The sequence below is a fragment of the Pseudophryne corroboree genome, chromosome 3, assembly GCF_028390025.1.
Source record: "Pseudophryne corroboree isolate aPseCor3 chromosome 3, aPseCor3.hap2, whole genome shotgun sequence".
Classification (NCBI taxonomy): domain Eukaryota; kingdom Metazoa; phylum Chordata; class Amphibia; order Anura; family Myobatrachidae; genus Pseudophryne; species Pseudophryne corroboree.
The window spans coordinates 299,843,237-299,869,838 of NC_086446.1; the positions used below are offsets into that span (position 1 = coordinate 299,843,237).

The window sequence follows — 26,602 nt, forward strand, 5'->3', positions numbered from 1 at the left end:
GTGTCGGGATCCTATCCGTCAGGATGCCGGTGTTGGTCCTCTGGCTGTCGGCATTCTAAGCGCTGGGAATCTATACCCATGCCCTTGCAAGATATGTTGTCTTGCCATAGTTTATTATTTTCCTACTGAACACACATCCTTTATCAATCTATATTTGCATTTAAGAAGGCCCAAAATACAAAACATCACCATTTCTCCGGTTCCTGTTTTAAATGCGGAGCAAGAAGTTATAGGGGGTCATTCCGAGTTGATCGCTCGCTAGCAGTTTTTAGCAGCTGTGCAAACTCATTGTCGCCGCCCACCGGGGAGTGTATTTTCTAGGGACGTGCGGTGAGCTAAATGGCTCAGGAGGCACTGGCCAGCCTCAGAGCCAGATTTACACACAATATATGAGCCAAAGGGTGCATCTGGGCATTATACAGAGGTGCAGCAGTATAAACTCCTGGATATTTGGTGAGTTTTGATCAGACATGAGCGGAAAAGATAGACAGGGGAGGCACTGCCTCACCTGCCATAGACTTTGTACTTCAGAGTTTTGGCTATAAAAATTATTAGAATAACGCAAAGAAGGTATAGCTAACATATTATTTATGTTTTTCATATACTTTACACAGTCAAAACTCTGGCACAAACGTTAGTATGACAGGAAAGGCTCTGCCTCACCCCACCGCACGTCACTGGACTAATTTCACTTTGCAGAAGTGCGAACGCCTGTGCAGCAGAGCTCCTGCAAAAACATTTTGTGCAAAACAAGACCAGCCCTGTAGTTACTCTTCGTGTGTTGATTCTAACGTTGGAGGGATGGCTTTTGACGTCACACACCCGCCCAGCGTTCGCCCAGCCACGCCTGCACTTTCCCTGGCACGCCTGCATTTTGCCAAACACTCCCTTAAAACGGTCAGTTGACACCCAGAAATGCCCACTACCTGACAATCTTCTTGCGTTGTGGCGTGCGACTGAAAGCTTCGCTAGAACCTGTGCAAACCCTTAAAGGTCTTTGTACCCGTACGTCGCGCGTGCGCATTGCGGTGCATACGCATGCACAGAGATGCCGATTTTTAGCCTGATCGCTGCGCTGCGAACAACGGCAGCTAGTGATCAACTCGGAACGACCCCCATAAAGCACAAAACTGCAAAAATTCAGCACAGAATCAGCTTTGACCCCCTGCCTGTGACCAGACTCCAGAATTCTCCGGAGCACTTACTCTCTCCTCTCCTCAGCAAGGAACACCCTCAGTCCATCCCGCAGCGTGTGCACTTATGTTTCTCTGCTAATGCAGTCATATTGGTTTGGAGGTTAGCTACAGGGAGGGGTGAAAGCTGATTTTAAGAGGAATTTCAGCCGTTTTGTGCTTCATACTGTCGGCAGGATGTAATGAAGTCCGAAATCTTCGGAGGTGTGGCATGCTGGCCGATCTCTGACATTTTTTTTAAGGGGCATACACTAACAAGGCAAAACCATGCCTTGTAAGTGACTGCCACTTTAAATAAAACCTCTGCGATCGGCTGGCAACCCGCACCTCCGGTGATCTCGGACTCCATTACATCCCGCTGTGTATGTGGATCGAGATTATTGATGAGTGATAAAAGAGTAGAGGGAGCACATTTTAACTCCTTAAAATACTTGCTGTTTGTAGAACATTTGTCATCGTGATGTAAGAGGTGTATTTCTAGGTATAGCATTGTAAGAAAAACTTCACAGATAAAAATTGCCACATGTAACATAAATAGTCCTGATGTCTCCCCTTGATTATGTTACACTATAAATGAGGTTTAACACTGAGGATATTACTTATAATAGAGTCAAGTTGTGAAACCCAGCACTTCTGATCCTGAATATGCCATATACTTAAAGGGACAATGCTTTCACCCTTGCATATGTAGACTGCAAAGTTTGAACAGAAAATAAGCCCATACACATACTCACCATCATCCACAGCCAGAATTTTCACAACATAATTGCTCTTCTTCACATAGTCAGACTCTCTGTCCAATTCCCCTTTGGTTGTGATAACGCCAGTGTCTTCATTGATAGACAACCATTCTGCTGTGTCATTCTCTATAATGTACCTGAGAAAGTAGCATAATGTTGATGTCTAGGAAGATAGCAAGTCACCACACAAACATGACAGCTCACAGAGTGACTTCTCTACAACTAGGATATGGTCAATAGCTGTCATTATGAACAATTACAACATATTCAGTCCTATTTTCTGTCATTTTTAAAGTTGCAAATTTTGAATGTGTCCTGTTATTAGGGTGGCCAATCCCAGGCCATTTTTTCAATCCCGGGATTCGGGTTTGAAAAATGCTCAATCCTGGGATTCCTGGGATCCCCGGATTGCAGTAGGGATCCGTGTAGGGAGCAGGGAGAGTGGAAGTGGAGGGCAGAGAAGAAGGGTGTAGGAACAGCAAGGGAGGGTGAGTGTAGGAAGCATGTAGGGAGCAGCACGGGGGTGAGTGAAGATAGCAGGGAAGATGTAGGGAGCAGCACGGGGGGTGAGTGTAGATAGCAGGGAAGATGTAGGGAGCAGCACGGGGGGTGAATGTAGATAGCAGGGAAGATGTAGGGAGCAGCGCGGGGGGTCAGTGTAGATAGCAGGGAAGATGTAGGGAGCAGCACGGGAGGGTGAGTGTAGATAGCAGGGAAGATGTAGGGAGCAGCTCGGGGGGTGAGTGTAGATAGCAGGGAATATGTAGGGAGCAGCACGGGGGTGAGTGTAGATAGCAGGGAAGATGTAGGGAGCAGCACGGGAGGGTGAGTGTAGATAGCAGGGAAGATGTAGGGAGCAGCACGGGGGGTGAGTGTAGATAGCAGGGAAGATGTAGGGAGCAGCACGGGGGTGAGTGTAGATAGCAGGGAAGATGTAGGGAGCAGCGCGGAGGGTGAGTGTAGATAGCAGGGAAGATGTAGGGAGCAGCACGGGAGGGTGAGTGTAGATAGCAGGGAAGATGTAGGGAGCAGCACGGGGGGTGAGTGTAGATAGCAGGGAAGATGTAGGGAGCAGCACGGGGGTGAGTGTAGATAGCAGGGAAGATGTAGGGAGCAGCACGGGAGGGTGAGTGTAGATAGCAGGGAAGATGTAGGGAGCAGCACGGGGATGAGTGTAGATAGCAGGGAAGATGTAGGGAGCAGCACGGGGGGTGAGTGTAGATAGCAGGGAAGATGTAGGGAGCAGCACGGGGGGTGAGTGTAGATAGCAAGGAAGATGTAGGGAGCAGCGCGGGGGGTCAGTGTAGATAGCAGGGAAGATGTAGGGAGCAGCACGGGAGGGTGAGTGTAGATAGCAGGGAAGATGTAGGGAGCAGCTCGGGGGGTGAGTGTAGATAGCAGGGAATATGTAGGGAGCAGCACGGGGGTGAGTGTAGATAGCAGGGAAGATGTAGGGAGCAGCACGTGAGGGTGAGTGTAGATAGCAGGGAAGATGTAGGGAGCAGCACGGGGGGTGAGTGTAGATAGCAGGGAAGATGTAGGGAGCAGCACGGGGGTGAGTGTAGATAGCAGGGAAGATGTAGGGAGCAGCGCGGAGGGTGAGTGTAGATAGCAGGGAATATGTAGGGAGCAGCACGGGGGTGAGTGTAGATAGCAGGGAAGATGTAGGGAGCAGCACGTGAGGGTGAGTGTAGATAGCAGGGAAGATGTAGGGAGCAGCACGGGGGGTGAGTGTAGATAGCAGGGAAGATGTAGGGAGCAGCACGGGGGTGAGTGTAGATAGCAGGGAAGATGTAGGGAGCAGCGCGGAGGGTGAGTGTAGATAGCAGGGAAGATGTAGGGAGCAGCGCGGGGGGGTCAGTGTAGATAGCAGGGAAGATGTAGGGAGCAGCACGGGAGGGTGAGTGTAGATAGCAGGGAAGATGTAGGGAGCAGCACGGGGGGTGAGTGTAGATAGCAGGGAATATGTAGGGAGCAGCACGGGGGTGAGTGTAGATAGCAGGGAAGATGTAGGGAGCAGCACGGGAGGGTGAGTGTAGATAGCAGGGAAGATGTAGGGAGCAGCACGGGGTGAGTGTAGATAGCAGGGAAGATGTAGGGAGCAGCGCGGAGGGTGAGTGTAGATAGCAGGGAAGATGTAGGGAGCAGCGCGGAGGGTGAGTGTAGATAGCAGGGAAGATGTAGGGAGCAGCACGGGAGGGTGAGTGTAGATAGCAGGGAAGATGTAGGGAGCAGCACGGGGGGTGAGTGTAGATAGCAGGGAAGATGTAGGGAGCAGCACGGGGGTGAGTGTAGATAGCAGGGAAGATGTAGGGAGCAGCACGGGAGGGTGAGTGTAGATAGCAGGGAAGATGTAGGGAGCAGCACGGGGGTGAGTGTAGATAGCAGGGAAGATGTAGGGAGCAGCACGGGGGGTGAGTGTAGATAGCAGGGAATATGTAGGGAGCAGCACGGGGGTGAGTGTAGATAGCAGGGAAGATGTAGGGAGCAGCACGGGAGGGTGAGTGTAGATAGCAGGGAAGATGTAGGGAGCAGCACGGGGGGTGAGTGTAGATAGCAGGGAAGATGTAGGGAGCAGCGCGGGGGGTCAGTGTAGATAGCAGGGAAGATGTAGGGAGCAGCACGGGGGGTGAGTTTAGATAGCAGGGAAGATGTAGGGAGCAGCACGGGTGGTGAGTGTAGATGCAGGGAATATGTAGGGAGCAGCACGGGGGTGAGTGTAGATAGCAGGGAAGATGTAGGGAGCAGCATGGGAGGGTGAGTGTAGATAGCAGGGAAGATGTAGGGAGCAGCACGGGAGGGTGAGTGTAGATAGCAGGGAAGATGTAGGGAGCAGCACGGGGGTGAGTGTAGATAGCAGGGAAGATGTAGGGAGCAGCGCGGAGGGTGAGTGTAGATAGCAGGGAAGATGTAGGGAGCAGCGCGGAGGGTGAGTGTAGATAGCAGGGAAGATGTAGGGAGCAGCACGGGAGGGTGAGTGTAGATAGCAGGGAAGATGTAGGGAGCAGCACGGGGGGTGAGTGTAGATAGCAGGGAAGATGTAGGGAGCAGCACGGGGGTGAGTGTAGATAGCAGGGAAGATGTAGGGAGCAGCACGGGAGGGTGAGTGTAGATAGCAGGGAAGATGTAGGGAGCAGCACGGGGGTGAGTGTAGATAGCAGGGAAGATGTAGGGAGCAGCACGGGGGGTGAGTGTAGATAGCAGGGAATATGTAGGGAGCAGCACGGGGGTGAGTGTAGATAGCAGGGAAGATGTAGGGAGCAGCACGGGAGGGTGAGTGTAGATAGCAGGGAAGATGTAGGGAGCAGCACGGGGGGTGAGTGTAGATAGCAGGGAAGATGTAGGGAGCAGCGCGGGGGGTCAGTGTAGATAGCAGGGAAGATGTAGGGAGCAGCACGGGGGGTGAGTTTAGATTGCAGGGAAGATGTAGGGAGCAGCACGGGGGGTGAGTGTAGATGCAGGGAAGATGTAGGGAGCAGCACGGGGGTGAGTGTAGATAGCAGGGAAGATGTAGGGAGCAGCACGGGAGGGTGAGTGTAGATAGCAGGGAAGATGTAGGGAGCAGCACGGGGGTGAGTGTAGATAGCAGGGAAGATGTAGGGAGCAGCACGGGGGGTGAGTGTAGATAGCAGGGAATATGTAGGGAGCAGCACGGGGGTGAGTGTAGATAGCTGGGAAGATGTAGGGAGCAGCACGGGAGGGTGAGTGTAGATAGCAGGGAAGATGTAGGGAGCAGCACGGGGGGTGAGTGTAGATAGCAGGGAAGATGTGGGGAGCAGCGCGGGGGGTCAGTGTAGATAGCAGGGAAGATGTAGGGAGCAGCACGGGGGGTGAGTTTAGATAGCAGGGAAGATGTAGGGAGCAGCACGGGGGGTGAGTGTAGATGCAGGGAATATGTAGGGAGCAGCACGGGGGTGAGTGTAGATAGCAGGGAAGATGTAGGGAGCAGCACGGGAGGGTGAGTGTAGATAGCAGGGAAGATGTAGGGAGCAGCACGGGAGGGTGAGTGTAGATAGCAGGGAAGATGTAGGGAGCAGCGCGGAGGGTGAGTGTAGATAGCAGGGAAGATGTAGGGAGCAGCGCGGAGGGTGAGTGTAGATAGCAGGGAAGATGTAGGGAGCAGCGCGGATGGTGAGTGTAGATAGCAGGGAAGATGTAGGGAGCAGCGCGGGGGGGGGGAGGATGTAGGGACTCCTAGCAGCGCTGCAAAACTTACTATTAGGTGGGCCGTGGGCGGCATGAACACACACTGACTGACCGCGCCGGCAGCATTTCAAATGTAGCGCTTGCCACCAGCCAGTCAGAACGGGCAGTCCGGCAGCCAATCAGGAGCCGCTGCTGTGGCCGCTTCCCTGATTGGCTGCTCCAATTGGCTGGCGGCCGGCGCTACATTTGAAATGCCTCCAGCGCGGTAGTGTATGTATTAATGCCGCACACTTCAGCTTTAATACCCTGCTGCCACCCGGGCCGTACAGCCAGGCAGCGCTGTGCTATAGTGCTCACCGCTGCCCGGCAAAAGTGCGCACGTGCAATGAAATCCCGTGAATCCCAGGATTGGAGGCTCCAATCCCGGGATTCAAATCCCGGGATTTTTGGGCCAGAATCCCAGGATCCCGCCGATCCCGATCCCGGGTTTGGCCTCCCTAGTTGTTATGTTACTGTATACCTCCCAACATTGGGAGAAGTGGAAGAGGGACACTTTGTTGTGGCACAGCCGCGCCCGCCTGAAAAGGGGGCATGGCCCATAGAAAAGGGGCATGGCTTCACGGGAGTGCCACGATCGTGAGCCATGTCCCAATTTTTAATCACTATGGGGCATCGCCAGCGCTCTATGAGCTGCTGGCATGCCCCCTGTCCCTCCATCTCTAGTGAATAGATGCTGTGCGCATGTGCACAGTGTGTATTCACCGCTGCACTGCTAGGCAGAGCAGTGAATGACAGGAGCCTCCCAACTGTCCCCACTTTCACCGCAGGGCACTATGGTCCGCGGGTGGGACAGCGGGACAGTCCCCAAAAAATGGGACTGTCCCGCGAAAATCGGGACAATTGGGAGGTATGTTACTGTGAGGTTGGTTGTGAGTCACATGCTGTGTGCTGTGCTGTACTCTGCTGTTTAAATTGTCTGAGCTGTGTCCATCTAAAGTGGCTATGCTGTGTGGGTGTGGTTCGTTTTATCGACAGTATCTAGGTCGACAATGTTTAGGTCGACCACTATAGGTCGACAGTCACTAGGTCGACATGGATGGAAGGTCGACAGGGTTTCTAGGTCGACATGTGCTAGGTCGACAGGTCTAAAGGTCGACATGAGGGGAAAAAAATGTTGGTGTCGTTTTCTTCGTAGAGTGACCGGGATCCCAAATTAGTGCACCGCGTCCCCTCGCATGGCGAGCGAGCTTCGGGCATGGTGCCTTCGCTCCGCTACCGCTTGGCACACTTTACCGTTCCAATCGTAGTCCACGTGGATCGTTAAGTATGAAAAAATAAAAAAAAAATACAAATGTGAAAAACTCATATCGACCTTTAGACCTGTCGACCTAGGACATGTCGACCTAGAAACCCTGTCGACCTTCCATCCATGTCGACCTAGTGACTGTCGACCTATAGTGGTCGACCTAAACATTGTCGACCTAAACACTGTCGATCTTCAGACCGGATACCATGCTGTGTATAGTGTCTGTACTATAGTGTGTGTATGTATGTGCTGCTGTATGCTGCGCTGTACTCTGCTGGCTAAATTGTGCTGTGTCCAGACTAATAACAAGTGGCTATGCTGTGTGTATAGTGTATACAAGGGGTAAGCTGCTGTGTGCTACGCTGTACTCTTCTGGTTAAATTGGCTGTGATGTGTCCATCTAAAGTGACTGTGTGTTCACAAGCAGCTCTACAGTGTGTATTATCATTGTCACTTGTCAGTTGCGAGAAAAAAAAAGTAAAAAAAAATTAAAGTTAAAAAAAACTTTTTTTGTGCTGTACCCCACTGTGTATCCATAACGTAGAAGTACTGTGACTTCACAGGTCATACTAACGTGATGAGAGAGTTAGATTTGGGTGTGGTGTGTTCAATCTGCAATCTAAATTGCAGTGTAAAAATAAAGCAGCCAGTATTTACCCTGCACAGAAACAATATAACCCACCCAAATCTAACTCTCTCTGCACATGTTATATCTGCCTCCCTTGCAGTGCACATGGTTTTGCCCAATTGCTAACAAACTTGCTGCTGCGATCAACGCAGAATTACCCCCAATAGGCGCACATAGAAGACTAATTAGTTAAAACGTAACTTTTAATGTCAGTTGACGACAAAAAAAGTTATGTTTTAACTAATTAGTCTTCTATGTGGCCTATTATACAGTACTTCTCTTAAATGCCACTGGCACTTTAAGAGTTTACTAGTGTGGGCTGGCTCCTCCCCCTATGCCCCTCCAACCAGACTCAGTTTAGAAAATGTGCTCGGGGAGCCGGTCACAGCTAGGGGAGCTCTTAGGAGTTTTTTAGTTTTATTTTTTCTAGAGTTTATTATTTTCAGGAAGGCTGCTGGCAACAATCTCCCTGCTTCGTGGGACTTAGGGGGGGGGGGGCAGTAGGAACCAACTTCCTGAAGAGTTATTGGTCCTCTACTCCGCTGACAGGACACTGAGCTCCTGAGGGTGTTGATCGCAAGCCCACGAGGTGACCGCTCACTCCCACAGCATGGCCGCCATTACATGGGGCGGGGCTTCCTCTCAGAGCGGATCCAGCACTCACCAGCGCCATTTTCTCCCTGCAGATCATAGCACAGAGATGCTGACAGGGAGCGCTGCCCTGCACATCACTCCAGCTATACCTATGCGGCACCTGTGTGATATAAAAAGGGGCGGGGGTGTAATACTAGTACTAATTACCCTATTAAGGGTAGTTAGTCAGCGCCGGGCTTTTATCATAATAACTGCCTACAGGGACGCTGTGTGGCTGGCTCCTTAGACTCTGAGACTCTCTGAAGGTACTCTGGGGAAAACTGTTTCTGACATTTTCCTTTGTGTGTGTGTAAGTGTATATCCCACATTACCATGTCTAAGGACTTTGTGTCCTGTGCTGCAGAGAGTTTATCTTCTCCTGAGGAGTCTATTCCAAGTACTCAGGACTGCAATGTGCTGTCTCAGTCTTCTGAATCCGAACCCCCATGGGTGGATTCTTTAAGGGAAATGATATCCCAGATTTCATCTAGGATGTCGCATACTTAGAAAGAGATGATTTGAAGTATTCAGCTCCCACTACTTCATCTAAAAGTCCACCTACATACCCACAAAAACGTACACTTGCCCAGATAATGCAATCTGACACTGATACCGACTCTGATACAGGGGACAGTGATGGGGATATGCAGGGGGGAGCTGCATCCCTTGCTAAGGGGGTGTAACTCATGATTGAAGCCATTAGGGAAGTTTTGCATATTACTGAGAAGGTACCTGAGCAGGCAGAGGAATCTTATTTTACAGTAAATAAAAAATCCTCACTTACCTTCACTGCTTCTAAGGAGTTAAACTCCTTGTTTGAAAAATCCTGTGAAAACCCAGAAAAAAAATTCCAGATCTCTAAAATAATTCTCATTGCATTCCCTTTCCTGAAGAGGATAGAAAGAAGTGGGAACACCGACCTATTGTAGACGCTTCTGTATCTAGGTTGTCTAAAAAGGTGGTTTTACCTGTCCCTGGTTTAACCGCCTTAAAGGAGACGGCTGACCGCAAGATTGAGACTACGATCAACTCCCTATACACTGCTAGAGGTGTGGCCTTACGGCCCACTATTGCTTGTGCGTGGATTTCTAAAGCCATAGTAAAGTGGTCAGGCACATTACTAGAGGACTTAGATATTATGGATAGGAGTGGCATTGACTTGTTTTTACGTCACATACAGGATTCTGCAGGTTTCATGGTGGAGGCCATGAAGGACATTGGCCTATTATACTTAATGCAAGGGCTACTTCCATGGCAGTTTCGGCACGCAGAGGATTCTGGCTACGCCAATGGACTGCGGATACAGAATCCAAGAAAAGCGTGGAGAACCTGCCCTTCACAAGTCAGGCACTATTTGGGGAAGCATTGGATGCGTGGATTTCCACGGCGACTGCGGGTAAGTCAACATTTCTTCCTTCCGCAGCAGCAAGGCTAGGAAATCTTATCCTACGCCTACACTGCAGTCCTTTTGGACCGCGAAATTTTAAAAAACCAAGCCTCCCCCCCCCCCCCCTTCTTTAGAGGTGGGCAGGGAAAATCCAGTAAACCTGCTCAAACAGGTTCCAAGGAACAGAAACCAGGTTCTGCTTCCTCCAAATCTTCAGCATGATGGTGGTCTTCCCAGCCTGGAGATCGGGCAGGTGGGAGCGAGACTAAAGGCTTTCAGTCACGTCTGGGCATCATCATCCCTAGACCCCTGGGTGACAGATATTGTTGCCCAGGGGTACAGACTGGAGTTTCAGGAACTCCCACCTCACAGATTCTTCAAATCAGGCTTACCAGTTTCGCTGACAAAAAGTGCTGTCCTTCAGGAAGCCATTCAAAAATTGGTACGAACAAATGTCATTGTTCCAGTTCCACATCACCAAAAATCCATGGGTTAAATTATTACTCAAACCTGTTAGTGGTACCGAAACCGGACGGTTCGGTAAGGCCTATATTGAACCTAAAGTTATTGAACCCTTACTTGAGGTTTTTCAAATTCAAAATGGAGTCTCTGAGAGCAGTTATCTCAGGTCTGGAGTAGGGGGAATTCCTGGTATCCCTGGATATCAAGGATGCGTACCTTCACATTCCGATCTGGCTGACTCACCAGGCCGATCTAAGGTTTGCACTACAGGACTGTCACTATCAATTCCAGACGTTACCATTTGGTCTCTCCACAGCACCGAGGGTGTTCACCAAGGTCATGGTGGAGATGATGCTCCTCCTCCGCAAGCAGGGAGTGAACATAATTCCATATCTGGACGAGATGCTGATAAAGGCATCTTCCAGGGAGAAGCTGTTGCAGGATATTGCTCTCTCAACTCAACTACTCCAGGATCATGGGTTGATCCTGAACCTTCCAAAGTCACATTTGGACCCGACAAGGTGACTGCCCTTCCTGGGGATGATACTCGACACGGAAGTGTAGAGGGTATTTCTACCACTGGAGAAAGCGTTGTTGATCCAAACAATGGTCCGGGGTGTCTTGAAGCCAGCCCGAGTATCGGTTCATCAGTGCATTCACCTTCTGGGGAATATGGTAGCCTCCTACGAGGCTCTACAGTACGGGAGATTCCATGCACGGTTCTTCCAACTGGATCTTCTGGACCAGTGGTCGGGTTCACATCTTCACATGCACCAGCAGATACGCCTGTCGTCAAAAGCCAGAATTTCACTCCTCTGGTGGCTGCAAACTTCTCACCTACTCGAGGGCCGCAAGTTCGGGATTCAGAATTGGATTCTTCTAACCACAGATGCAAGCCTCAGAGGTTGGGGAGCTATCACCGAGAGGTAAAACTTCCAAGGAAAGTGGTCAAGTCAGGAATCTGTCCTTCCAATAAACATTCTGGAACTAAGGGTAATATAAAACAGCCTTCTACAAGCGGCGCATCTTCTACAAGATCGAGCCATTCAGGTTCAGTTGGACAATGTCAAAGCGGTGTCCTACATAAATGGGCAGGGCGGAACGAAGAGCAGGGCTGCAATGTCAGAGGTAACAAGAATCCTCTTCTGGGCAGAAAGGTATGCACTGGTGCTGTCAGCAATCTTCATTCCGGGAGTGGACAACTGGGAAGCAGACTTCCTCAGCAGACACGATCTCCATCCAGGGGAATGGGGCCTCCGCCAGGAGGTATTCGCAGAGGTCAGAAGCCAATGGGGTGTACCTCGGATAGACTTGATGGCCTCTCACCTCAACAAAAAGCTTTGGAGGTACTGTTCCAGGATGCGAGACCCGCAAGCAGTGGCGGTGGACGCCATGGTATCTCCGTGGGTGTTCCAGTCAGTATATGTGTTCCCTCCTCTTCCGCTCATCCCAAGGATTCTCAAACTACTAAAAGGCACACAAGTTCCAGTGATTCTCATTGCTCTGGACTGGCCAAGAAGAGCTTGGTACGCGGATCTTCTGGCATTGCTGCTTGAGGATCCGAGGCCTCTTCCTCTTCACAAGGACCTTCTACTACAGGGGCCGTTCACCTATCAAGACTTACAGTGGCTTCGTTTGACGGCATGGAGGTTGAACGCCAGATCTTAGCTTGGAAGGGCATTCCGAACAAGGTCATTCCTACTCTGATCCAAGCTAGGAAGGGAGTAAGGTCTAAGCATTACCATCGGATTTGGAGAAAGTATGTGTCTTGGTGTGAATCCAAGAAGTTTCCTACGGTGGAGATTCAACTGGGACGTTTTCTCCTCTTTCTGCAAGCAGGTGTGGATATGGGCTACGCTTGGGCTCCATCAAGGTCCAGATTTCGGCCTTGTCCATTTTCTTCCAGAAACAATTGGCTGCTCTCCCTGAGGTTTAGACATTCTTGAAAGTAGTTCTGCACATCCATCCACCCTTTGTGCCTCCTACGGCACCTTGGGATCTTAATGTGGTGCTGCAGTTCCTGCAGTCGTATTAGTTCGAACCTTTACAGGAGGTGGACGTAAAGTTTCATACTCGGAAGGCAGTCACACTGTTGGCTTTGGCATCTGCAAGACGTGTGTCTGAGTTGGGGGCATTGTCACACAAGAGCCCCTACTTGATTTTCCATGAAGATAGAGCTGAACTTAGAACGCGTTAGCAATTTCTTCCTAAGGTTGTGTCGGCTTTTCATATCAACCAACCTATTGTGGTGCCAGTAGCTACTGACACATCGATCACCTCAAAGTCCCTGGATGTTGTGCGGGCTTTGAAAATATATGTGAAGAGGACTGCTCATCACAGGAAGATGGACGCACTATTTGTCCTTTATGATCTGTCACGATCCGGGTATCTGGACGCCATTTCTTACCCATCAGATGCCTCCTAAGGCTGGCTCAGCGCTCCAGGACCGGATCCCATCTGTTATCCTGATGTGTACATTCCTGTATCCTCTCCTGTCACTCTGGGACGCTGTCACAGTAAACGCCATATTACACCTGGCATGGCGTCTCCCGCGGCCTCCGCCGCCGTCCCTGAACTTCTGCATGCAGAGTGTCTGAGTGGCGATTACGTCAGCCGCGGCCTCCGCTGTGTCCGCGTGGTTGGATGTGCATCTGTCAGCCTGGCGCCTCCTGTCTCCGGTGGCCGGCGCCGCCATTACTGTTTTCATTACCACATGGATTACAAACCAAACTTCCCTCCAAGTGTCTGCATGGGTGCAGCCATCTTGGATTCTGTCAGCTGATCATTTCCACCAATCTGTTCTCAGTATTGATAATCTGCATAATTGCCTAGCCAATCCCTTCCTTGCTGCAGGTATAAATACACTGTGCCTGAGCAAGGAAGGCGTCAGTGCTTTGGTTGTCAAACCTAGTTCCTGTTTGTCTCTCTCCTGTGATTGTCTTCCAGGTTCCAGCTCCTGTCTCAAGACTTCCACCATAGAGACCCGCACCAGCATTCCACCTGCGGTGTAGCCTGGCTCTCCAATCCATTGTGGATTCATCTGTTTCCAGCTACAACATTACCTGCTTCCAGCTCAGCTTCCAGCAGAGTACAGCTTCCCTTAAAGGGCCGGTGTCCTTTCTACACTTTACCACTCTCCACCGGTATTATTATTTCTCCGCTCTCAAGTTCTACATTTCAGTTCATATTTCATCGCTCCCAAGTTCATTTATTATTTAACTGGTTCCAGCCAGTATCCACTCCGTGCTAACAACTGTCTGGTTCCAGCCAGTATCCACAGCAGCTGTTTTACCTTCAGCAACCCAGCTTTTCCTGGAACACCAGCTGGCACAATCCTGGGTTATCTCCATTGCTACAGTCGGGCCTGGTAAGGACTTTCCATCTAGAAGATCATAAGAACTATCTCACACTACCAGTGCCCTGTGGCTCCTGCCATCCTGTAGTACCCAGGAACTGTATTTATTATTTGCTGACTTTTACGTTTTCTTTTACTGCTGCTGTGTTGCGGAGTTGTCATAATAAACATCATTGACTTTTATCCAAGTTGTCGTGGTCACGCCTTCGGGCAGTTATTATTCATGTTACTTACATGTCCAGGGGTCTGATACAACCTCCCAGGTTCCGGTACATCTCAGCCCCTACAACTGAGGCTGCCTCCCGTCAGCTCAGGCCCTCAGTTGTGACAGTAAGCACTGACCCAATGAATCCAGCCGGAGACCAGGATCAAGCGGCCAGGCCGATGCAAGAACTGGCAGCCCGACTAGAACATCAGGAGGCTGCACAGGGCCACATCATCCGCTGTCTCCAGGATCTCTCTACTCGGCTGGATGGGATTCAGACAACTCTCCGTGGATCAGGCGCATCTGGTGCGTCAACCACAGTGACTCCAGCTATAACCCCACCCACCTTACCCATTTCTGCTCCACGTCTTCATCTTCCAACGCCAGCAAAATTTGACGGATCTCCAAGATTCTGCAGGGGATTTCTCAACCAGTGTGAGATTCAGTTTGAGCTACAACCTGGCAATTTTCCCAGTGACCGTACAAAAATTGCCTACATCATCTCTCTTCTCAGTGGCTCCGCCCTTGACTGGGCATCACCGTTATGGGAGAGGTCCGACACCCTGCTATCTTCTTACACTGCATTCGTGTCAACATTCAGGCGCATCTTCGACGAGCCAGGCCGGGTAACCTCAGCTTCATCCGAGATTCTCCGTTTACGCCAGGGGTCACGTACTGTAGGACAATATCTGATACAGTTCCAGATCCTGGCATCCGAACTGGCATGGAACGACGAGGCCCTGTATGCTGCATTCTGGCATGGCTTATCTGAGCTTATTAAAGATGAGTTAGCTACCAGAGACTTACCTTCTAAGTTAGATGAGCTAATCTCACTCTGCACGAAAGTTGATTTACGTTTCAGAGAGAGAGCAACTGAGCGTGGAAGATCATCTGCTCCAAAATCTTCTGCTCCTCCTCCTCGTCAACTGTCACCATCTAAAGATGAGCCCATGCAAATTGGCTGTTCCCGTTTAACTCCTGCTGAGCGCCGAAGACGTCTCTCTGAGTCTCTTTGTCTTTACTGTGCAGCTCCGTCTCACACCATCAATGCCTGTCCCGAACTTTCGGGAAAACTCCAAACCCTAGCTCGCCCAGGAGAGGGCCGGCTAGGAGTAATGATCTCCTCTCCATCTCCTCATGATTGTAATCTCCCAGTCTCGCTTCAAGTTGCTCAACGTTATCGGAACGTCATTGCTCTCCTTGATTCCGGAGCAGCTGGGAACTTTATTACTGAAGCCTATGTTAAACGGTGGTCCCTACCCACCGAGAGACTTCCTTCCTCCTTTTCCTTAACTGCCGTGGATGGCAGTAAAATTTTTGATACTGTTATTGCTCTAAGGACTCTACCAGTTCGTCTGAGAGTGGGAGTTCTTCATTCCGAACTTATTTCACTTTTAGTGATTCCAAGAGCCACACATCCTGTGGTCCTGGGCCTTCCATGGCTCCGTCTTCACAATCCTACAATTGATTGGACGACTACGCAAATCCTGGCATGGGGTTCCTCCTGTGCAGAGACATGTTTGTTTAAAGTATTGCCTGTCTGTTCTTCCTCCCCCAGGTCGTCTGATGTTCCACCTCCTCCATATCAAGATTTCACGGATGTGTTTAGTAAAGCTTCTGCTGATATCCTTCCTCCTCATAGAGAATGGGACTGCCCGATTGATCTCGTTCCAGGGAAGGTTCCACCTCGAGGCCGAACTTATCCGTTGTCTCTGCCTGAGACGCATTCTATGGAGGAATACATTAAAGAGAACCTAGCAAAGGGGTTCATTCGACCTTCTTCTTCCCCAGCCGGCGCAGGCTTCTTTTTTGTAAAAAAGAAAGATGATGGTCTGCGGCCGTGCATCGACTACAGAGGTTTGAACGACATTACCATCAAGAACCGTTATCCTTTACCCCTGATTACTGAGCTCTTTGACAGAGTTAGCGGAGCTACCATCTTTACAAAGCTGGACTTGCGAGGTGCATACAATCTCATCCGGATCCGTGAGGGTGACGAGTGGAAGACCGCCTTTAACACCCGTGACGGACATTATGAGTACCTCGTCATGCCCTTCGGATTGAGCAATGCTCCAGCTGTCTTCCAGCATTTTGTCAATGAGATTTTCAGAGACATTCTATACCGTCATGTCGTGGTCTATCTAGACGATATCCTCATTTTTGCCAACGATTTAGAGGAACATCGTTTTTGGGTTAAAGAGGTTCTGTCCCGTCTCCGTGTCAATCATCTCTATTGCAAATTAGAAAAATGCGTCTTTGAAGTCAAGTCCATTCCGTTTCTAGGGTACATTGTGTCCGGTTCCGGACTAGAGATGGATCCTGAGAAACTACAAGCAATTCAGAATTGGCCGGTACCCTTAACCCTCAAAGGGGTCCAGAGGTTCTTAGGGTTCGCCAATTATTACCGAAAGTTTATACGAGACTTTTCCACCATTGTGGCGCCTATTACTGCTTTCACCAAGAAGGGTGCTAACCCGTCCAACTGGTCTGAAGAAGCCATGCAAGCTTTTCATCTTTTAAAACAGAGGTTCATCTCTGCGCCTGTCCTGAAACAGCCTGACATCGACTCTCCTTTCATCCTAGAGGTGGATGCCTCCTCCGTTGGAGTAGGAGCGGTGTTATCTCAGAGGGCTAAAGATGGCCATTTACATCCTTGCAGTTTCTTCTCCCGGAAGTTCTCCCCAGCTGAGCGCAACTATGCCATTGGCGACCAGGAGTTGCTAGCCATCAAGCTCGCTCTAGAAGAGTGGAGGTATCTGTTGGAGGGAGCTTCTCATTTAATCACCATACTTACAGACCACAAGAACCTTTTATACCTGAAGGGCGCACAATGTCTCAACCCTCGTCAGGCCAGATGGGCACTTTTCTTTTCCAGGTTCGACTTTAAACTCCAGTTCTGTCCGGGCTCTCAGAATCGCAAGGCCGATGCCCTTTCCCGCTCATGGGAGCAAGAAAATGAGTCAGGGTCTTCAGACAAGCATCCTATTATAAATCCGTTGGCATTCTCCACGGTAGGGATGGACTCTACGCCCCCATCAGGGAAAAGTTTTGTGAAGCCGATGCTAAGGAAGAAGCTCATGCATTGGGCCCATGCTTCCCGTTTTGCCGGACATACAGGTATCCAAAAAACCCTGGAGTTTATCTCTAGGTCCTATTGGTGGCCAACTCTGAAAAAGGACGTCTTGGAGTTTATTGCATCTTGCCCAAAGTGTGCCCAACATAAAGTATCCCGCCAGTCGCCTGCGGGGCAACTGGTTCCACTATCCGTTCCCCGTCGACCATGGACCCACTTGTCGATGGATTTCATTACAGACTTACCCATGTGCAACAAGTTCAATACCATCTGGGTGGTAGTTGACCGGTTCACCAAGATGGCACACTTCATTCCTCTCACCGGTCTTCCGTCAGCTTCCAAGTTGGCTCAAGTATTCATACAAGAGATCTTCCGACTCCACGGTCTTCCTGAAGAAATTATCTCAGATCGAGGAGTTCAATTCACAGCCAAATTCTGGCGAAGTTTATGTCAAGTCCTCCAAGTCAAGCTAAAGTTTTCCACGGCTTACCATCCTCAGACCAATGGTCAAACCGAGAGGGTGAATCAGGACTTGGAGGCCTTCCTCCGCATCTATGTGTCCTCCTCTCAAGATGACTGGGTTCAATTACTTCCCTGGGCCGAGTTCTGTCATAACAACCAGTATCATTCTTCATCTGCTTCAACACCATTCTTCACTAACTTTGGATTCCACCCTAAAGTTCCTGAGTTCCAACCGCTTCCAGCAACTTCTGTTCCCGCAGTGGATATCACCTTGCATCAGTTTGCCAATATCTGGAAGAGCGTACGATCAGCTCTGCTCAAGGCATCGTTCAGGTACAAGAAGTTTGCGGATAAGAAGCGTCGAGCAGTTCCTGCTCTCAAGGTGGGTGATCGGGTATGGTTATCCACGAAGAATTTGAGGTTAAGAGTTCCCAGTATGAAGTTTGCACCTCGCTATATCGGTCCTTTCAAGATTGAACAAGTCATCAATCCTGTTGCTTACAGACTCCAGTTGCCTCCCTTCTTAAAAATACCCAGGACATTCCATGTTTCCCTGTTGAAACCGCTGATCTTGAATCGGTTTCATTCCTCACTTCCTCCAACTCCGAAAGTCCAAACTCAACGAGGCGTTGAGTATGAAGTGGCCAAGATCCTGGACTCACGTCACCGTTACGGTCAACTACAATATCTTATTGACTGGAAGGGTTATGGTCCTGAGGAACGTTCATGGACCAATGCTTCTGATGTCCATGCTCCTGCCTTGGTCCGGAGATTCCATTCCAAGTTTCCTCAAAAGCCAAAGAAGTGTCCTGGGGCCACTCCTAAAGGGGGGGGTGCTGTCACGATCCGGGTATCTGGACGCCATTTCTTACCCATCAGATGCCTCCTAAGGCTGGCTCAGCGCTCCAGGACCGGATCCCATCTGTTATCCTGATGTGTACATTCCTGTATCCTCTCCTGTCACTCTGGGACGCTGTCACAGTAAACGCCATATTACACCTGGCATGGCGTCTCCCGCGGCCTCCGCCGCCGTCCCTGAACTTCTGCATGCAGAGTGTCTGAGTGGCGATTACGTCAGCCGCGGCCTCCGCTGTGTCCGCGTGGTTGGATGTGCATCTGTCAGCCTGGCGCCTCCTGTCTCCGGTGGCCGGCGCCGCCATTACTGTTTTCATTACCACATGGATTACAAACCAAACTTCCCTCCAAGTGTCTGCATGGGCGCAGCCATCTTGGATTCTGTCAGCTGATCATTTCCACCAATCTGTTCTCAGTATTGATAATCTGCATAATTGCCTAGCCAATCCCTTCCTTGCTGCAGGTATAAATACACTGTGCCTGAGCAAGGAAGGCGTCAGTGCTTTGGTTGTCAAACCTAGTTCCTGTTTGTCTCTCTCCTGTGATTGTCTTCCAGGTTCCAGCTCCTGTCTCAAGACTTCCACCATAGAGACCCGCACCAGCATTCCACCTGCGGTGTAGCCTGACTCTCCAATCCATTGTGGATTCATCTGTTTCCAGCTACAACATTACCTGCTTCCAGCTCAGCTTCCAGCAGAGTACAGCTTCCCTTAAAGGGCCGGTGTCCTTTCTACACTTTACCACTCTCCACCGGTATTATTATTTCTCCGCTCTCAAGTTCTACATTTCAGTTCATATTTCATCGCTCCCAAGTTCATTTATTATTTAACTGGTTCCAGCCAGTATCCACTCCGTGCTAACAACAGTCTGGTTCCAGCCAGTATCCACAGCAGCTGTTTTACCTTCAGCAACCCAGCTTTTCCTGGAACACCAGCTGGCACAATCCTGGGTTATCTCCATTGCTACAGTCGGGCCTGGTAAGGACTTTCCATCTAGAAGATCATAAGAACTATCTCACACTACCAGTGCCCTGTGGCTCCTGCCATCCTGTAGTACCCAGGAACTGTATTTATTATTTGCTGACTTTTACGTTTTCTTTTACTGCTGCTGTGTTGCGGAGTTGTCATAATAAACATCATTGACTTTTATCCAAGTTGTCGTGGTCACGCCTTCGGGCAGTTATTATTCATGTTACTTACATGTCCAGGGGTCTGATACAACCTCCCAGGTTCCGGTACATCTCAGCCCCTACAACTGAGGCTGCCTCCCGTCAGCTCAGGCCCTCAGTTGTGACATGATCCCAACAAGATTGGGTGTCCTGCTTCTAAGCAGACAATTTCTCGCTGGATTAGGCTTACTATCCAGCATGCTTATTTAACGGCAGGTTTGGCTTGCCTCTGTTCATGCACACCCTATACGTAAAGTGGGTTCTTCCTGGGCGGCTGCCCGGGGTGTCTTGGCTCTTCAGCTTTGCCGAGCGGCTACTTGGTCAGGGTCGAACACGTTTGCTAAATTTTACAAGTTCGATACTTTGGCCTCTGAGGACCTAAAGTTTGGTCAATCTGTTCTGCAGGACCCCCAGCACTCTCCCTCCCGTACTGGGCGCTAAGGTACATCCCCATGGTACTAAATTGGACCCCAGCACAGTGGAAGGAGCCAGCCCACACTATTAAACTCTTAAAGTGCCAGTGGCTCCCAAAGGACCCGTCTATACCCCATGGTACTAAATTGGACCCCAGCATCCTCTACGGACTACGAGAAAAGGATTTACCGGTAGGTAATTAAAATCCTGTTTTTATTTCCCTGAATATAAGGGGCCCTATGTCTGTTAAATAACAAAAGACCAAATGAACAAAACATAAGAGTGTGCAGATACATTACTTTCTGTCTAACATCACTTAGTAGCCAGCCAGTTCGCTGCAGCTTTTGGTCTAAAGCTGATGAAAACAATACCATGAGCTTTGAGGTGGTCAAAATTCACTGGAAATGAGTGAAATTAATTTTATTGATGTTACTACTACTCTATGAACAAAAAAGGCCCAAATTATATGATTTTAGATTTTTTGTTAATTTTTGGAAAACATACAAAACCAAAACCAGTCGCAGTCGAAACCCAATCCAAAACCAAAACTAGATGACTAATTAGAACCAAAAAAACCCAAAAATGGTCTGGCGCACATCTCTACTCAAAATCAGCCCCTGTATGATCAACAAATTTATCCAAGTTACCACATATGTTTTTTCATTTTGGGTACAAACATTTTTCCATTTCCTCATGCGCACATTGTAAAACACTTAGCATTATCTGGATTCTACTATCTAATGGACCTGTAAGTACCAGGAATCCAAATTTCTTTTAACAGGTAACTGCAGTCACCTGTTTACATATACTTAGTAATTGTAGCATTGAAGTGTTTCCTATATTTTGCATTTTTTCACCCACGTGGTTACAGTGCTGCCTATACAGCTAGCTTTCTCATATATACAGTATTTGTCTTATCGTTTGAGCACAGGTAAGTTCCACCAAAGGCTGACACTATAAGCCTGAGGGATGTTAAACCACGAGAGGTTTGAATGTTGCGCCTTTAATAATGTGCTGGTAGTTTCCCCTTTAAGGCAGACAGCTAAATCTTAACAGCTAATAGAAGATAAGTGGGGAGGACTTCATGAAGTTAATAGTGGTGTGAGGCTGTCTCTATGTTCCAGTTTTCTCACCCTCCTACCCAGTGGCAGAACTAGTGAGCGGTGGGCCCAGGTGCGACAAAATGCTTTGCCCCCCCCATCCCATCCAAGTCCACCCCCTCACCCCTGGAGAGGATCTGGTGAGGGGGACCTGCTCAGGGCCAGAGAAATGGATACCTAGCAACAGTGCCGTAACTAGACATTTTAGCACTGTGTGCAAGAAACGGCATCAGAGCCCCACCCCTGCATGCAAAACAGGGGCAGTGCGCGCCGTAGGCGCGCGCAAAAATACATAGTGGCGTGGCTTCGTGGGGAAGGGGTGTGGCCACAAAATAATACCAATTCATAAAACGGTGCACAGTAGTCTCCATTATTCAAATTACGCCGCACAGTAGCACCACTACACCAGGTAGAGACCCTTTTACACCTTACGGCGGGCAGCAGATTCCCCATTTTTACAAATTGCGGCAGGCAGATTCCCCCTTTTTACACATTGCGGCAGGCAGATTCCCCCTTTTTACACATTGCGGAAGGCAGATTCCCCCTTTTTACACATTGCGGCAGGCAGATTCCCCATTTTTACACATTGCGGTAGGCAGATTCCCCATTTTTACACATTGCGGCAGACAGTCCCAAGAAAGAAAGAAAGAAAGAAAGAAAGAAAGAAAGAAAGAAAGAAAGAAAGAATGAAAAAAAGAAAGAATGAATTATACTTACCCTCTCCGCTGGCTCAGGCTCCTCGGTGCAGCTTCTGGTCACTCACGATTCCCGGGCAGGAGAGAAGGAGGAGGAGGGAGCCGCAGCAGCGCTGTGTTATTGGTGGAGGCGCTGCTGCTGCTGCCCCTCTGCTTCACTACAGGCTGTTCTCGGAAGCCTATAGTGAAGCAGAGGGGCAGCAGCAGCAGCGCCTCAACCAGCAACAAAGCGCTGCTGCTGATCCCTCATCCGCCTCCCTCCTCCTCCTTCCCCCGTACCACTGCTCCTCTCCTCTCTGGGCGGCAGTGCGCTGCGGGCAGCGGTTGCCCGCAGCGCACAGCGGCATGTAATGAGTCAGCTTGACTCATTACATGCTTTGGGCCCCTGGACAGAGGTGGGCCCCAGTGCAACGCACTGGTTGCACTGGCAGTAGTTCCGCCTCTGCTCCTACCCCTTTTTATGTATTTTTTTTAGTGTGTGTGTGTGAGGTGGTAAAGAACGGTAGTTTTAGTCTTAGTGAGTGGGTTCTCTTCAGGGCCGGAATAAGGGAGGGGAAACAGGGGGTGGTAGTCCTGGGGCTCCCAGACATTAAAGGCCACAACACACTGATTCTCTAAGCTTAGACGTGTACATGCGGCGGCTCAGTTGTTACTTCCCAACAGCCTCTGTGGAGGTCTCCATAGTGTCTCAGTGCATAGTGCAGTGAATTCCCGAGAGAAACTGATACTGGCCCTCATTCCGAGTTGCTCGCTCGCAAGCTGCTTTTAGCAGCTTTGCACACGCTAAGCCGCCGCCTACTGGGAGTGAATCTTAGCATAGTAAAATTGCGAACGAAAGATTAGCAGAATTGCGAATAGACATTTCTTGGCAGTTTCTGAGTAGCTCCAGACTTACTCGGCAACTGCGATCAGTTCAGTCAGTTTCGTTCCTGGTTTGACGTCACAAACACACCCAGTGTTCGCCCAGACACTCCCCCGTTTCTCCAGCCACTCCCGCGTTTTTCCCAGAAACGGCAGCGTTTTTTCACACACTCCCATAAAACGGCCAGTTACCGCCCAGAAACACCCACATCCTGTCAATCACATTACGATCACCAGAACGAAGAAAAAACCTCGTAATGGCGTGAGTAAAATTCCTAACTGCATAGCAAATTTACTTGGCGCAGTCGCGGTGCGAACATTGCGCATGCGCAATTAGCGGAAAATCGCTGCGATGCGAAGAAAATTACAGAGCGAACAACTCGGAATGACCACCACTGTGCGGTCGCATCTAGTGCAGCGGTGCGCTATCACTGCTGCTATGGCCAGATAGTACTGGTGTGGTGTGTGTGTTTGTACGGGTGTCTCTGTGTGTGTATATGGAGGGGGAGAACAGGAGGGGGGTGTTCAGGGTTTTGCCAGCAATGTCACCTGTGGGGTCTCCCATAACTTTGTTGCCCCGGGCCTCCACCACCCTTAATCCGGCGGTGGCTCTCCTTGCAGTGGGGTATGTAGTAAACCAATTGGGTAGGTTGTGGAATGGAGAGTTGAACTCCAACAATTGGTTTCTGTGTGGTGTGTTTGGTTGTCCTGTCTGGTTTTTTTTTTGTGCCACAACCATTTAAAAATTTAATTTTAAAAGCATAATTTGTCAATAATAAAATTTGTCAATAATTTTAAATGCCAGCACTGTTGTCTGTGTCTTTATTCTTAGTGGTTAAGTTACACAGTTGTTAACAGAGGCGTAACTAGGGTTTTCGGAGCCCAGGGCAAGATGAAGAGTGGCGCCCCCCCCCCCAAAAAAAAAGAGTATGTGCGCGCGCCGAAAAAATGGGCTTGGCCACACACCAGAAGGGGTATGGCCACGCACCAGAAAGGGTGTAGCCACTGAAAATGCCCCACAGTGCCAGTTACATGCCCCACAGTGCCAGTTACATTTCCCCACACTGCCAGTTACAATGCCCCACAGTGCCAGATACATGCCCCCACAGTGCCAGATAGATGCCCCACAGTGCCAGATACATGCCCCACAGTGCCAGTTACATGCCCCACAGTGCCAGTTACATTGCCCCACACTGCCAGTTACAATGCCCCACAGTGCCAGATACATGCCCCCACAGTGCCAGATACATGCCCCACAGTGCCAGATACATGCCCCACAGTGCCAGTTACATTGCCCCACAGTGCCAGTTACACTGCCCCACAGTGCCAGATACAATGCCCCACAATGCTATATACAATGCCCCCACAGTGCCAGATACATGCCCCACGGTACCAGTTACATTGCCCCACAGTGCCAGATACAATGCCCCACAGTGCCAGATACATGCCCCACAGTGCCAGTTACATGCCCCACAGTGTCAGATATATGCCCCAGTGCCAGTTACATTGCCCCACAGTGCCAGTTACAATGCCCCACAGTGCCAGTTACAATGCCCTACAGTGCCAGTTACAATGCTCCACAGTGCCATATACATGCCCCACAGTGCCAGATACATTGCCCCACAGTGCTAGATACATTGCCCCACAGTGCCAGATACATTGCCCCACAGTGCCAGATACATGCCCCACAGTGCCAGTTACATTGCCCCACAGTGCCAAATACATGCCCCACAGTGCCAGATACATGCCCCAGTGCCAGTTACATTGCCCCACAGTGCCAGTTACAATGTCCCACAGTGCCAGATACATGCCCCATAGTGCTAGTTACAATGCCCCACAGTGCCATATAAATGCCCCACAGTGCCAGTTACATTGCCCCACAGTGACAGTTACAATGCCCCACAGTGACAGTTACAATGCCCCACAGTGCCAGTTACATTGCCCCACAGTGCCAGATACATGCCCCACAGTGCCAGATACATGCCCCACAGTGTCAGATACATGCCTCAGTGCCAGTTACATTGCCCCACCGTGCCAGTTACAATGCCCCACAGTGCCAGATACATGCCCCACAGTGCCAGATACATGCCCCACAGTGCCAGTTACATTGCCCCACCGTGCCAGTTACAATGCCCCACAGTGCCAGATACATTGCCCCACAGTGCCAGTTCTTTTTTATGTTTACCTGCAGCGTTGAGGAGAAAGAGAGGGGACAGGCAGCAGTGTACACTGCTAGAGCCCGCCCTCACTCTCTGAAAGCACTCGCGGCTCTCCGTGCTGCTCCCACATGTGCTTCATGTGGTGACCTTTCTTCCCTTCGTATGTGCGCCGCGGTCGCGTACACGCGCACACGCAATGTAGATTTTGCGGAGGGGGGGGGGGGGGACGAGGCTCCTGGCTGCCGCTGCCTGTACTGTGTGACAAGCACAGCAGCTGGGGAGACAGGGAGAGCGCCGCGGGTAGCGCCGGCGGAATCCCTGTCGCACGGGGCGAGCGGGCCGTGCAGGTGCCGGTGGCGCCCCCCTCTGCTGCGGCTGCCACGGTGCCCAGGGCACGTGCCCTGCTCGCCCTGTGCTAGATACGCCTCTGGTTGTTAAGTATAGGTAACATTTAAAGGGTAACACGAAAATATGCTACTAGTGAATTTATGAAAAAAAAATGTCTTCATTCCTTCCCCTGTCAATCACAAATGCTACCGGTATGTTTATTACCCTTACCTTTGTGCTATTAACCTGTGTCCCTTGATATTAGTTACTTTCCGTTGAATACCTACTTAATTTTATTTGGTGCAGTTATATCCGGGTCCTTGGCCTCGACTGTTGTCAGCACAGTGCCCGGTCGGATAGAATGTTCTTCCAGAGTGACAAGGATATTTTCAGGTTTGAATATGGGAGGATCATTCACATCTATTACGTCAACTGTAATTTTCCCTGTTTCCATCGACTTTCCTGACCGACCTTTGGATGAATCTAATACCCACAATCCTGTTAGCAGCTTCTGCGAGACTTTACAGCTATAAAGTGGTTCTTCATTTGCTGCCATTATTGTGAGATTGCTCTGGGCAGTCTTCTCATAATCTAAGGACTGTAGGAAAAAAAAATATATAAAAAGATTAGTGATAAACCTATGGTTTTACCCACATGAGCATAATACTTGTGTTCCAAATTGAATGTGAGTAACTATGGCACCAGTGAATACTGATACTGACAATTCAGTCATACTGTGGACCTGATTAAAATATGTACGGTATTGCACAGCGACACAGGGAGGTGGTTGTGCAATACCATACAAATAAAATGCAAATGCGGCAGCCGGCATCTGTAGGAGATAGACGCCTCCTGCAGTCATCTGTGAGAACCAAATGCTGCGTATGGAGACTGATGGTTAGGATGGTAGTAGCACAAAGCAAAAGTGTAAGCTAAAGCATAATAAGACTGACTATCAGATCCGGTCAGCCAGGTCCAGGAAGTCTGCATCCGACAACAGGGGTCCAGTATGCCTACAAAATGACTGCCACCCCTGCTCCATCCCCCAAATGCTGCAGCATGTCAATCATACTGCAGCTAAGGGGAAGGGCTGCTAGTGATATTGCAAGACCCTGTTCTGCACAGCTCAGGGGAGGGGCTGCTAGTGATATTGCAGGACCCTGTTCTGCACAGCTAAGGGGACGGGCTGTTAGTGATATTGCAGGACCCTGTTCTACACAGCTCAGGGAAGGGGCAGCTAGTGATATTGCAGGACCCTGTTCTGCACAGCTCAGGGGAGTGGCTGCTAGTGATATTGCAGGACCCTGTTCTACACAGCTCAGGGAAGGGGCTGCTAGTGATATTGAGGAACCCTGTTCTGCACAGCTCAGGGGAGGGGCTGCTAGTGATATTGCAGGACCCTGTTCTGCACAGCTAAGGGGAAGGGCTGCTAG

The 26,602-nt window shown here is 49.9% G+C and overlaps 1 protein-coding gene across 1 annotated transcript in view; it reads right to left on the reverse strand.

Annotated features, from left to right (window-relative positions):
• LOC135057250 (cadherin-like protein 26) overlaps positions 1-26,602 on the reverse strand; it is a 173,698-nt gene that overhangs the window by 58,601 nt on the left and 88,495 nt on the right. Inside the window, exons 9-10 of the mRNA XM_063963142.1 lie at positions 25,457-25,767; positions 1,928-2,070 (exon numbers count right to left, since the gene is read on the reverse strand). Coding sequence (XP_063819212.1) covers positions 1,928-2,070; positions 25,457-25,767 — 454 coding nt within the window. The remainder of the gene's footprint in view (positions 1-1,927; positions 2,071-25,456; positions 25,768-26,602) is intronic.